The sequence below is a fragment of the Barbus barbus genome (genome assembly GCF_936440315.1).
Source record: "Barbus barbus genome assembly, chromosome: 41".
In the NCBI taxonomy this organism is placed as follows: Eukaryota; Metazoa; Chordata; class Actinopteri; order Cypriniformes; family Cyprinidae; genus Barbus; species Barbus barbus.
The window spans coordinates 25,106,837-25,121,230 of record NC_136719.1 but is presented as its reverse complement, the minus strand read 5'-3'; the positions used below and the strand labels follow the sequence as shown (position 1 = coordinate 25,121,230).

The window sequence follows — 14,394 nt, the reverse complement described above, 5'->3', positions numbered from 1 at the left end:
GATTTTCAATTCTGCATTATATTACAGTATCGCATCATAAAACTCCACACACTGTGCTGAAGTGTTGATTCAGTGTTGAAAACCAACAGTTACGGGCTTTTTATTCAGAGTAGAGACAACATATTTAAGATGTTGCGACAGAAGAAAGAGCGAAACGCTTACAAGATATATGCCAAAAATAATTTCCTGATGAAAAAAGTGTAATGCATGAGAAACTAAACTTTTAATCAATTGAACAAATAGCTTCGCAAAATGATTCACTGTTTTCGATGTGCTTGAATCACAGGCAGGTGATACCTGCTGGGAAAACAATGCATAAACACAATTAAATCTCAGTCCAAATATGTATAATGACACCTTTTATAAAATATTTTCATGATTTTTTAAATATATAATCTACAAATCATAAAGACTTTGTAAAAGTTGTGTTCTTTTATTCATGTAGGCCTATGATGATTTTTTTGTGTTATTAGAAGCAGTAAAGTAGTCCTATCATTCGTACTATACACGCATAAATATTCAAATTAATTAAAAACAAGCCTACATTGTACTGTTTATTTTTTGTTACTTTTGTATTTATTTTTTTTTTCTGACCCGAGATCATTATTATTACCAGACAATCGTTAAATGTGATGGAGAAAATCACTCTGTGTGCTTATGTTTTTATAAGAAAATCATTTAAAAACATTCAATCACTACAAAAAAAATTACAAGCAATGAAAAGATGAAAGATGACAACACAATATCTTTTAGAATTATTTTCTAAATATTTATGCTTAAAAACTAATATTTGACATCATTATTGACACAGGATGCTCCACCCTTCAGCTTTAATCAACAGTTTAACTTTTGCTGCCAGTTTTTCCAGGAAGATCTGTGTCTCTGTTTTGGCGCAGGCCGCTGTGATGAGGTCCATAAAGTCCTGTGTGTGTGTGTGTGTGTGTGTGTGGTGTCGATGTGTTTCCATTAGTCTGTTCTCTCCTGCTCTGTCTGCTGAGGAAGAAAAATAACACAATGCCGGGAAGACACACCAGAACCACCAAACCCACCGTCTGCTGCTCATCACTCAGCACAGCTGCATCTTTCTCTGGGTCCCTGAAAGCATTTGGAGGCCTTATGAGGATGATGGGCTGGAGGTTAATCTCAGTGTCTTTTCCAATGTGTTCTTCCACAAACACCTCCGCTGCTATGAAGCAGATGAGGATATACTGTGAAGTTGAAGATCACTGCTTTCTAGACTTTTCTGAACACACCGGTGTCCTTTTTTGCTAAACCACATAAACAAACCCGTCAGCCTGCAGTCACCTGGAAATAAAATAACTCCTTATTTAAAATATGTTTATCAAATTAAGAGCGAAGTAAAGCTATTCATGCAAGTAATACATGAGTAAAGATATTAGACCAAAACCGAATAAACATTTCAACATCTGCTTTTAATAAATAAAAGAGAAAATTAGGCAAAATAATATTAAATAATTTAAAATAAAGTATTTTCTGTGATTTGCATGTCTTTTCTTTAGTAAATACATTTATGTTCTCAAACAATTAATAGCATCCAAAATATACGTTTTTGATTATATATATTAGTGTGTGTACTTTGTATATGTATTATGCATATAAATACATGCATGTATATATTTAAGAAAACTATGTTATGTTTATATGTAAATTATTTATATTTATATGTGATATAAATTATATATTAATATAAATATATAGATGTATGTGTGTATTTATATACTAATAAATATACACAGTACACTGTATAATACATGTGTGTGTAAGCTGTATATTTATTATTATATAAATGTACATAAAAACATTTATTTTGGATGCAATTAATCGCAATTAATCATTTCACAGCACTAATTTTAATACATTTGAAATTTAAAAATTGTATTTATTTAATTAAAAATATAGTCAAAAGAGTAAAATTGTGAAATATTATTACCATTTTCTATGTGAATATATTGTAAAATGTAATTTGTTCCTGTAATCAAATCTATCTATCTATCTATCCATCCATCCATCCATCCATCCATCCATCCATCCATCCATCCATCATCTATCCATCCATCCATCCATCCATCCATCTATCATCTATCCATCCATCCATCCATCCATCCATCCATCTATCTATCTATCCATCCATCCATCTATCATCCATCTATCCATCCATCCATCCATCCATCCATCCATCCATCCATCTATCATCTATCCATCCATCCATCCATCCATCCATCCATCCATCCATCCATCCATCCATCCATCTATCTATCCATCCATCCATCCATCTATCATCCATCCATCCATCTATCTATCCATCCATCCATCCATCCATCCATCCATCTATCATCTATCCATCCATCCATCTATCATCCATCCATCCATCCATCCATCCATCTATCATCTATCCATCCATCCATCTATCATCTATCCATCCATCCATCCATCCATCCATCCATCCATCTATCATCTATCTATCCATCCATCCATCCATCCATCCATCCATCCATCCATCTATCATCTATCCACCCATCCATCCATCCATCCATCTATCATCTATCCATCCATCCATCCATCCATCCATCTATCTATCTATCCATCCATCCATCATCCATCATCTATCCATCCATCCATCCATCCATCCATCCATCCATCCATCCATCCATCCATCCATCCATCCATCCATCCATCTATCTATCTATCTATCTATCTATCTATCTATCTATCTATCTGTCATCCATTTAGTATACAGTTCGTTGTCTCCAGCAGAGAGCTCTGTCTCACACTATTTCCATTCTGACAACACTTAGAGGGTTTTGATGAAGAAAAGTATAATTTCCTATAAATATCTGTTTCTTTGACGTAAACATTCAAGATCACTGAACTTTAGGTAGTTTGTTCAGAGGAAAAGCTGTCCTGTTCCAGTGCTCTGTTAAACGTGTGTTCGGCGGGTCCCTTCAGACTGGGGAGTTTCCTCAGCTATATTTAGACATCCTTTGTAATGTCACTGTCATTTCAGGAGTGTATTGTTAAAGATCAGTCCCTTATGCACAGCGTGGAAACAGATTGCATTGACATTTACACACAGGTACAACAATTCTTCAAAGTTCTGGTGCACATGAACGAAAGACACATACTGGTGAGTGTAAGAGAAATATTCAAAAATAAATCCAGTGGTCAGGGCGCCATAACCAACTAGGACAAGCCAACATAAAGGCCACCATTTTACAGAGTGTATCAAAAAGCTTGACATGAGACACACTTTCAAACGGTCTTTTGGGTGTGTAATATTCTCCAGTGTCTCATTTTGCTTCTCCTGTTAAATTCCTGTTGCTGCTTGGCCAATTGGAATCCTGAGCAGTGAGCACCAAAACATTTCCTCCTTCTCATGCAACCATAACTAACTAAATTACAAAAATAGTGTCTCAGTTATCCAAAATCAAAAGAACACTGATATAAATCCACTTTTCTAAAAGGAAAATATGGGGTACAAGGCTCCTTATAGTTCAGTTTTGAGTCATTGTGTGTGTGTTTGTGCCTCGTATTTATCACGTTATGGGGACCAAATGTCCACACAAGTATAGTAATACCAGTAAATTTTGACCTTGTGGGGACATTTTTTAGGTTTATTGTGTATTGAAAATCTGAAGTGTATTGAAAGTTTCCTGTGAGGGGTAGGTTTAGGGTGATAGAAGGTGATAGAAAATATGGTTTGTACTGTATAAAAACCATTATGCCTATGGAGAGTCCCCACAACAAAAAAAAGGAAACCTGTGTGTGTGTGTGTGTGTTTAACACACACTGAGAAATTAATTTATTGATCAATACTTGATCATTTAAGTCAAATGTAGCTTTTATAGGACGTCAGTGATCGGACAGCTCACCATCACACTGCTGGTCTGGCTCTGACTGACTGACCAAGAGTGGGTCCTCCTCAGTAGAAATCACAGTCCGGGCGAACCAAGACCGGACCAAAAAGGGAACCTAGTGTCGGTGATTAAAGGGGCAGGGACTCAAGCGAAAATCAACCATGGTTTTACTACAACAACAAAAATGGTTACCACAAATTAAAGGGGGGTAAGCGATTTCTGTTAGCCAATGCTGACATTTGAAATCACCAAAACAAACACATCCCTACCCCAAATGGGTCTCGCCCCTATTTTGATAGCTCCGCCCCACACATACGTGTGGCAACGATTAGTTCTGTGAAACAAAGCAAAACCAATGTTACTCACCTATCGAGAAGAAACAAAGCAACCTCGGTGTCCGATTGCAGGCCTTCCCTCTCCTTCAGTTCTCTCCAGCGCTGGAAAGCTGATCCGATATTTACTCGGGTCTTACTTCTTGCTTTATTGTGACACCGTGTCTACACCGGACGAGAGTGGCGTGGCGCGACAAAACACTATAGAACTCATTATAATCAGTGATGCTGTCTGCACTGGATGCTGCGCCACGACACAACAAATCCCGTTCTATTTATGACATATTGACACAAATTTCAAATGATTTTCAACAATCGCTTTGTCACGTCCAGTGTAGACAGACCGCGTCACGTCCAGTGTAGACACGGTGTAAACCTTCTTTTGTTCTGCAGATGTTTTCGTCTTTTTTTATCCGCCATCTTTATCTTTCTGTTGTCGCTCGGCTCAGCTAATGTCCTTCATGTGTACTGACCATGTCCTTCCAAACCCGTAAAAGCTTTGTTCATCTTCAGAACACAATTTAAGATATTTTGGATGAAACCCGGGAGGCTTTGTTGAATAAAATCGTTATTTTTATTTTCTTTGCGTACAAAAGAAATTAAATTCAGATTGAACCACTGATGACAGATGGACTATTTTGACGATGCCTTTCATACTTTTCTGTGCCCTGACAGTGTTATTTACTTGGCAGTCAATGGGACGGTCACAAGCCTCCCGGTTTTCATCCAAAATATCTTAAATTGTGTTCCGAAGACGAACAAAGCTTTACTGGTTTGGAACGACATGGGAGTAAGTCATTAATAACAAAGTTTTCATTTTGGGGTGGAGTATGCCTTTAATATGTTAATATAATTGTGATACGTGCTTTCAAGGGACAGTTCACCCAAAAATAAAAATTCTGTTAATTACTCAACCTCATGTCGTTACAAAGCCAGAAAACCTTTATCTTCAGAACACAAATTAAGATATCTTTGATGAAATCTGAGAGGTCTCTGACCCTGCACAGACAGCAACGTAACTGAAATATTCCCTTACCCTGAAACGTAGCAAGGACATCTGTAAAATAGTCCAGTGGTTAAACCGTCATTTTATGAAGCTTTACACATATTTTTTGTGTGCAAAGAAAACAAAAATAATAACTTTATTCAACAATTCTTCTCTCTGCATCACCGTCGACTGCCATTATCGAGAGTACCACGATGCTTGCGCTGCGCCTTGTTTACAAGCCAAAGAATGCATGCATGCGTCACTGTTTTTATTCATTTAGAAGAAAATGGAATACTGTGTGGGTGAGATAAGTAAACACATGTTCATATTTAGTCGAGAGCTACATCATGCATCATGTTTACACAGCGCCTCTGCACTTACTCCCGATTTCTCTCAACATGGCAACACAAGAGCTGTCAGTCAATGAATGGGAAAATAAAAAAATAACTCATATACTGTCTTTATATTGTCTTTGCCAGTCACTTGAAAAAGTAATCTGATTAATAGCTTGCTTTACTTGCAATGAGTTACCCCCAACACTGGGGTTACTGTAGCTGGTTCATTTATCGTCCAATAGGGGCTGGTTGAGGATCACAGCGGTCTTTATGTGCAACTATTTGCAATGCGATTGGGACAATGATGGTGTTTGTTTGGGTGTCATAGCATAGCTGCAACCTAACCTGATCTGTTCCAGCAATAGGGTGCATATTCCACTTTGCCTTTCTGAAAAGAACAAGAACATTTATTTGGCGTTTCGGCACCAAACCTCTGAGCCAGTGGTTCTTGGACAAGAACACTAACGTGGCACTGATCCCCAGGCAAAAGAGCTTGGTTTTGAGGGTCCAGAGGCACAACAACCTTATGATTAACCTGCACAACAGATTCAGCATTAAGTTTGGGATTTGTTGACTGGAAGGCAGGATTCCAGCAGTATGTGGCAAACAGAGGGATATCATGGTGGATATACTGTATACAGCAAATTAAGCACTACTTAGCCAGTGAAGATACATCTTCTGGTAATAGGCCATTTTCCCTCTAAACTGAGGAAGACCAGGAGTATTTAAGCTCTTTCTCTGTGTCTTTCCCCATTGTGCTGATTCTTCAGCTGAACAAATGATTTAGGGGATATAATGAAACTCTCAAATGCCTGTTAATAAAGAAGCTTCAGGCATCAGTCAAACACACACACACACACACGTTTGTTTTTGTGAAAAGTGGTTACATCCCATAGGCGTAATGGTTTTTATACTGTACAAACTGTATGTGCTATTGCCCTACACCAACCCTACACCTAAACTTAGCCCTCACAGGAAACTGTGCATTTCTACTTTCCCCCCCAAAAAACTCACTCTGTATGATCTATAAGCGTTTTGAAAAGTGGGGACATGGGGCAATGTCCTCACCTTCACCTTGTAATTCCTATGTCATACCTGTGTCATTATACACATTTATGTCCTCATTTGTCACAAAAACGCACGCACACACACACACACACACACACACACACACACACACACGTGCATTGCATTACAGTGCATTCTACAGGGAATGTTTATTATGGCCACAAATTATTTTATACAGCATTTGTATACTAACAATTTTTACATAAACTTCAGTGATTCAATGTACTTTTTTTCTGTACAGTATACAATCAGTTTTAACAGTAGATGAAACAGAACTTGAAGTGAGAATGCAAAAGGATGTTTTTGCGCTCATAGTCCGTATCAAGGCATCTTGAGCAGATACAGTTTGAATCTAGGTACCAAACACCCGAGATCTTGAATGTTGCATTGGAAACACACACTATGCATGTTACTTTGGCTCATCTAGACTGATTTCAGTGAAGATCTCTTCTGCTGTTCCTCGCCCTGTAATACATAAAAACACAACGGCACTGTAAACTTACAATTTTACTCATGCGTAGACCTATTTTTTGTAACTTTTTTCAACATAAAATACGGCAAAAATCATTCTACAGGCATGTTGGTCAATGATTTTTTTTTGGTTGTACTTACCAGGATTACTAACATTATTGTTGTTTTCATTTTGCGCCGTATCGGTGGTTTCAGCATCGGTCGAATCGTTTAAGTCAGATTCACCTCCAAGCAGATCCAAGTGTAGGTTAAACTCCACTTTCTTCATGTAGCCAGGTGTAGCCAAGCTCGAGTTTGAAAAGAAACTGTTCTCTTCTGGAACATTCTGCTCATCTTTAAGATAACAGACGGGAAGGTTATCATCACTATTGAACACAGCAAACTGAACTTTTACAACCCATTCAAGCAACCGTCAAGAGAAGGCTTTAAATGATAAGCCGGTTTGAGAGCTTTCTTGAAATAACAGATGCAATGCTGCCAAAACAACGTAAAAATGCTGTTGTTTGGAAAATGCTTTACCATTTTCACTGGTGGGTGTTTGCTCAGTTTTCTCTCCTGCAGACCCATTTGTTATCAGATTAGTCTTCTCCTCTGACTTGTCCTCTTGTACATAGTCCAAACACACAGGCAGATCTGAGCAGAAAGACATAAAGAGAGATTAACCAAAGCTTACAGGTAGATTTACAAGTTTCTGACCAGACTGAACACAGTTAAATCAAGAAAGTTCATATCCAGGTGTGTAACTAATTTTGCATTCACACTTGCCTTTGTTAGTTTGTTCATAGCTTATGCCTTGTTGGTCGCTCTTGAGCAGGGTGTCAACACAATCATTGGCAGCTACCTCGACACGAGTCAGATCAAATGAGTAACTCTACAATCAGAATGCAAGAATAATGCAATTAGAAGATCACATTAGACTAAGTATGTGAGAGAATGTATGCAAAATAAAAAAATGCAAGTATGTTATTTAATTTCCTAATTTATTTACATTTTTTATTTTATAAAGTGCGATACAGGATTCAATAAAATATGTACAAATTCAAAACTGCATGAAAGGACCATGTGACTCTCTTTGATGTAAGTGAACAATTCAATAATAATAATAATAATTAATATGACCTAAAAGGTATTTAAAGCATGTGAAAAGTAGGTGGATAAAAAAAATGAAAAAACAAAAATTAATTAAAAATTATTTTCTATTAGTTAAATAGGGTCACACTATAATATCTTGCCACAATTGGGGATTTACTTAAAAATGGCAAAAATTCAAATGCCAGTACATGACAGTGTGACCCTCTTTGATGTATGTGATTAATATCAATAAAAAATAATTTAAATTAAGTCAATTTACTCAATTTCCCTACCAATGGCAAGAAGTTAATTCTTATGAGATTTAACTAACTACGTTAGAAGAGAGTTGTCTATGTAGCCAGAAGACAGCATGGCAAGGCAGCTCACTAGGGTTTGTAACAGATCCAAAATGTACAAAATGAAAAAACATATCAAATCTTACCCTTCCTTTCTTTCTCAGACAATACAAAATGCCAAGCAGAAAAGCAATCAGGATCAGGATGATGATCAAAATGATGATACCTGTCAAAAACACACAGATATCGGTTGTGGTTCTCAGTTTATAATGGGAATGAATAGGTTGCATTTATTTAATTAATACATTGATCAAAAGTTTATAATGTTACAGAAACTATTCCAGTTCAAATAAATGCTGTTGTTTTTAATGTTTTTTTAAAAGTATTTATCAAATGAATGAAGCCTGGTGAGGCAGGAAGAAAGGATGTTTCTCATCTTCCACAGAGCAGATGCTGTGTTGTGCAGAGAGTCAAGCTCACCTACAGTAGTTGATGTTGAATCTGAAACAGAGCAACGATCACATTACAACAAACACCCAAGAAGAATGAATTCAGATACACTGAGCAACAAACATAATCATAATAATAATAATAAAGATCTGATTTTGAGAGCATGCAATTATGAAGAAATCATTTTTAAAAAGAGCTTTGGTGTGAGTTTACAAACATGCTGCTGTAATTAAACAAAGAGCATCTAAATAGAACAGAGAGCGAGATTTGGCTGCTGTGGTGAGTCTGCATTCAGAAAGCAAGAAACATGCTGAAACACGCACCCACTCACACTTGAACTGCTCAGAAAGCACCCCTTCACACACTTCACACTGTCAACCCTGCCTTTTCTCTACAACATCTTGTGTTTTAGTTACTATGCATTTAAAATCATACATTTTCCCTTAAGGTTTCTTTATGTATATTTATACACTAACTATACATGAAGTATATGTTTACTTGTGTAAAAATGTAAAAAAGAAAGACTTTACCACACATTTACCACAGAATATCACTGATATGCACACTACAGGTCAAACATTTGGAATAATTAAGAAGTTTTACTGTTTGACTTTTTGAAAGAAGTCTCTTATTCTCACAAAGGCTGCATTTATTTGATCAAAAATAAAGTAATATTGTGAAATATTATTACAATGTAAAATAGCTGTTTTATGTGAATGTTTGGTAAAATGTCATTTATTTCTGTGATCAAATCTGTATTTTCAGCTTCATTACTCCAGTCTTCAGTGTCACATGATCCTCCAGAAATCAGTATAATATACTGATTTATAATCAACAAACATTTCTGATTATTATTAATGTTTTAACTTTTTTTTTTTTGTGGAAACTGAGATACATTACTATTAAAAGTTTGGAATTAACACTTTTATTCAGCATGGATGCATTAACTTGATCAAAAGCTACAGTAAAGACATTTACGATTTTATGAAAGCTTTCAATTTGAAATAAATGCTGTAACTTTCTATTCATCAAAAAGTCCTGAAAAAAATCATGATTTCTACCAAAAAAATAGATAAAAAGGAAGCAGTTTTCAACTGATAAACTGGACGTTTCAACTGTTTTCAACATTGATAATAATCAGAAATGTGTCTTGAGCAGTAAATCAGTATATTAGAATGATTTCTGAAGATCATGTGACTCTGAAGACTGGAGTAATGATGCTGAAAATACAGCTGTGCATCACAGAAATAAATTACATTTTAACAGATATTCTATTATTTTAAATGGTAATATTTCATACTGTATTTTTGATCAAATAAATGCAGCCCTGGTGGGCAGAAGAGACTTCTTTCAAAAACATAACAATTCTTAATTATTCAAGACAGCATAAATATGGAAAGTTGCTTCCCATATTTTCAAAGTGACTCATTTTTGAAGCTTCAATAAAAAAAAAATTTTTCAAAATGGGAAAACATTATATGCACTTAAACTATAACTGAACATTTTGATTTCTCATTTTGAACCCCTATCTAGTTTTGAACTCAGAAAGCTGCTCGATGACCGTTACAACATCGATTAGACACAGAGCAAGTCATTCAGTCTATTGAATACTACAGTAAATAGCAACAGCTCCATTACCCATAACCACCCAACAGATCATTAAAAATCCTCCAACCTTTTTGTTTAGGATCTTCCTTTGGTTGTGCAGTCGAAGAGGTCACTCCAATGCCAGAATAGACTCTACTGCTCTCAGTTGTATAAGGGTCATCTGTAGTTGAATCGCTTAACTGATCATTCCCTGAACCATTCTCTAACACGCTCGAGTCATTCCCATCTCTTATTGATTCTTCTGTCGTCGCAGTAGTGTTAGGTCCTGCTGTGTCTGATATCGCAGAGGTGGACATCTCTGAAGGAGATGGTGATGGTGTGGAGAACATCCCATAATCACACAAGAGAAGAGCAGCTGGAAATAAAGAGCACAAAACTAAATAAATAAAAAAAGAAACATTTCCAAACAAGATATTCAGCATCTACATTAATCTTCAACAGCTATTAGGGGAAATAAAAACAGACACAAATGACAGATAAATGTATAGAAGTATGAAATCAATGTGAATATCGTTTAATAGAATTTGATTAGAAATCTTTCATACTGAATTCATTCTGTGATATCTGCTTCCAGATTGCAAATGTGAGCACACTGTCGAGATCTAGAAGAGACCTGATGTTTTTCTCAAGCATTTGCTTTATTTAATCTCGTCGAAACCAAAGGGAAAATCATTGATATTAAAGAGATCTCTGGGAAAAGACAGCTGCAGTGTGGATAGGCAGCTATTTTTTAATTTTTTTTTATATTGAAAGCCAATAAATACAACAAACAAACAAAAATAAATTGTGTTGTATTTTCCTATTTAACAGATTAATATTTTAATAGATGCTGTTTTTTGTTGTTGTTGTTTTTTTCCAGATTTTAAAATTTCAGACAAGATAAAGAATGTTAAAATATGATTAAATAAGCTCACACAAGCCTTTCTCATATGCTACTCCAAAAAAATACAAAATAAATCATATGCAACATCTGGTGAAAAAAAGAAAAAAGAAAAAGTAAAGCAACTCACCAAAAACGTGTATTAGTGCACAGTAAGTGCGCATCTTTCAGTCCGGTCTACTTTGGTTGATAGTAACAGCCCAGCTCCTCCTAAACTGAGTTTTCTGTTCTCTGACACTTCATCATCATCGCCTTTGAATCATGCAAACCACAACGGGGCCAGAACAGTGTGCCAGCAGCACAGAGACACACACATGCAAACATGCAAACATGCACCTTTTCTAACCGTTCAGAGGAAGTGCAAGTGAAACTACAAGCATGAAATGCAAGACGTGACGACATATAAGATTATAAAAATATTATACACTTGAGCCAAAAGTGTTATTACATGAATAGTGATGAGAGATTTCCTTTCCATTGTGTAAACATGTTTGTGCTACAAAGTGTCTCGAAGTAAACAATGCATGTTTAAGTTATTGGGGGTTGCAACAAATAGGCTGCAGGTTGTTTCTATATTTTTAAAATGTCAGGGTGCCAATATAATTACATAAGCATGATTAGATTTAAAATTAAATCACTAATCCAGAGAAAGGGCCGTTTAGCTAATTTGACCCGTTTCGCTTACATAGATTGTTTTGCAAAAGCTCAGATCATTTATCCTAAATAGCAACCCCTGGTGGACAAGTGTGTATTGATCTGAACCTTTTGTCGAAGAAAATTTGCACTTGCACAAAACACTGATTGACTCACAAATAAAGCGGTCAATTCATTTTGATCTTTTATTTTTGGTAACGTTTATAAAACAATAAAATGCAGTAAATTCGTAGATCAGTAAAAAATGGCAGCACAGCAGGTGTAAAACAAACAGATCATAACTCAAGCAAAGCTGAATTTTGTTGTGCTTGTCTAACTATAATTTTGAATGCATGTCTGAAATGTTTAAACGTGAACTACAAGTACGAAATGCAAGAAGTGCATTATAAATCCTGTTATTAATCATCATTACTCATCATGTTAATACTGATAATGAAAGCAGTCCTCTATTTCCTATCTGATAACTCGTCTAAATATGCTTGTCGATATTTACATGCTAATAAGTGTCTCAAACTAAACTTTTGCATGCATGTTTGATTGTTTAAATGTGAACTACAAGCACTACGTCTTACATTATAAATCATAAACATTTAACCCAAAAATGTTATTTCATTAATAATGATAATAAAATTAGATCTCCATTCCTTACCTAATAGATTATCTAAATATGCTTGTCGATATTTACGTGCTATTAAGTGTCTCAAACTAAACTTTTCAATGCCTGAACATTTTAAAAGTCAACTACAAGTACTGAGTGCCATATCGTACAGTATAAAAAAATACTACATTTTTAACCCAAAAATGTTATTTCATTAATAATAAAACTAGATCTCTATTCATTCCTGATACATTTTTTGAACGTTTAAATGTGAACTACAAGCACTAGGTCTTATATTAGGAAGGAAGATGGCGGCGCGATCGATCGCTGCGGCTGCTCCGGGTCCCAAAGACGGTGCTTTTATGTCGTTTAATGTCGTCTGTTCGTCTCCAAATAGTGTCAGTTTACCGCTAACTCTTAAGGAAATCACCCCAGAATTCATCTATGATCGCCAAAGTCTTTTGGATATCAGCAACGCTTACGTACACCAACTCTCGCCGGCGGCTACTGAGAAGCTACGAGGCCTCTGTTTACTGCTGGAGCCGGACCTCGAGACCGCGGCCTCGCCTACTGACGCTACCCGCACAAGGCAGCGTCGCAAGCGGTGTGAGAGAGGACGGAAACGCGGTAAGCGCGGAGGTATACGAGCTAGGCTAAGAGCTAACCCCTCAAGACCAGCTCTTCCAACACTCATGCTCTCAAACGTCCGCTCTCTGGAAAACAAACTGGACTTAATTCAACTCAGTCGATCTACACAGCATGAGGCAAGGGACTGTTGCGTGTTTGTTTTCACCGAAACATGGCTAAACGACAACATCCCGGACTCCGCCATTCAACTGCACGGGCTTTCCAACTTCCGAGCGGACAGAGATTCATCACTGTCTGGTAAGACACGCGGAGGTGGCTTATGTGTTTATATCAACAAAGACTGGTGTAACAATGCTGCGGTATTATCAAAACACTGTTCATCGCTGGTGGAGTTTATGGTTGTGAAGTGTCGACCGTTCTATCTGCCGCGGGAGTTCACGGCCATTGTTATCGTTGCGGTTTACATCCCCCCGTGTGCAAACGCTAAGGACGCGCTTCGTGAACTGTATAGCGCCATCAGTGAACAACAAACAAATAACCCCGACGGCTTTTTCATCATAGCCGGTGACTTCAACCACGCAAACTTAAAGACAGTTTTGCCAAAGTTCTACCAACATGTGAACTTTGCAACAAGGGGAAACAACACACTGGACTTTGTTTACACAACAGTTAAGGACTCTTACAAGGCTGAACCCCGCCCCCACCTCGGGTACTCAGACCACATCACTGTTATGCTAATCCCAGCATATAGACCACTTCTCAAACTCACCAAACCGGTTGAAAAGCAGATCACAGTATGGCCAGACAATGCCACCTCAGCACTGCAGGACTGCTTCCAGGACACAGACTGGAATATGTTTAAAGAGGCAGCCACCTACAACAACCACACAGACCTGAATGAGTACACTGAAACTGTGACCGCTTACATCAAAAAGTGCACTGATGATGTGACAGTCACCAAAACCATCACCACACGTGCAAACCAGAAGCCATGGATGACAGCAGAGGTTCGTGGGCTGCTAAAGACCAGAGATGAAGCATTCAGATCAGGAGATAAAGCAGCCCTCAAAACAGCAAGAGCCAATCTGTCCTGTGGCATCAAAAAAGCAAAACGGTCATATGCCCAAAAAATCAACAACCACTTCACAGACAGCAGAGACACACGGAGCCTGTGGCAAGC

At 37.0% G+C, this 14,394-nt stretch overlaps 1 protein-coding gene across 1 annotated transcript; it reads right to left on the bottom strand.

The window, feature by feature from the left end:
* Window positions 1-6,719: 6,719 nt before the first annotated feature.
* On the bottom strand, window positions 6,720-12,936 carry LOC306860186 (uncharacterized protein). The gene is made up of 8 exons (XM_079401754.1): window positions 11,505-12,936; window positions 10,562-10,849; window positions 8,917-8,937; window positions 8,583-8,662; window positions 7,835-7,940; window positions 7,589-7,702; window positions 7,211-7,402; window positions 6,720-7,063 (listed from the first exon to the last, which is right to left on the bottom strand). The coding sequence occupies exons 1-8, from the start codon at window positions 11,536-11,538 to the stop codon at window positions 7,008-7,010; spliced, it is 891 nt and encodes a 296-aa protein (XP_079257880.1). The 5' UTR covers window positions 11,539-12,936; the 3' UTR covers window positions 6,720-7,007.
* Between the last annotated feature and the right edge of the window lie 1,458 nt (window positions 12,937-14,394).

Bases quoted from the DNA above. Each gene is read 5' to 3' on its own strand.
- LOC306860186 (XM_079401754.1), bottom strand. From the start codon at position 11,538: ATGCGCACTTACTGTGCACTAATACACGTTTTTG. The intron at 10,850-11,504 runs GTGAGTTGCTTT...CTTTATTTCCAG, and splicing joins TGCACTAATACACGTTTTTG to CTGCTCTTCTCTTGTGTGAT. The intron at 7,703-7,834 runs GCAAGTGTGAAT...CTTTCTGCTCAG, and splicing joins CTATGAACAAACTAACAAAG to ATCTGCCTGTGTGTTTGGAC.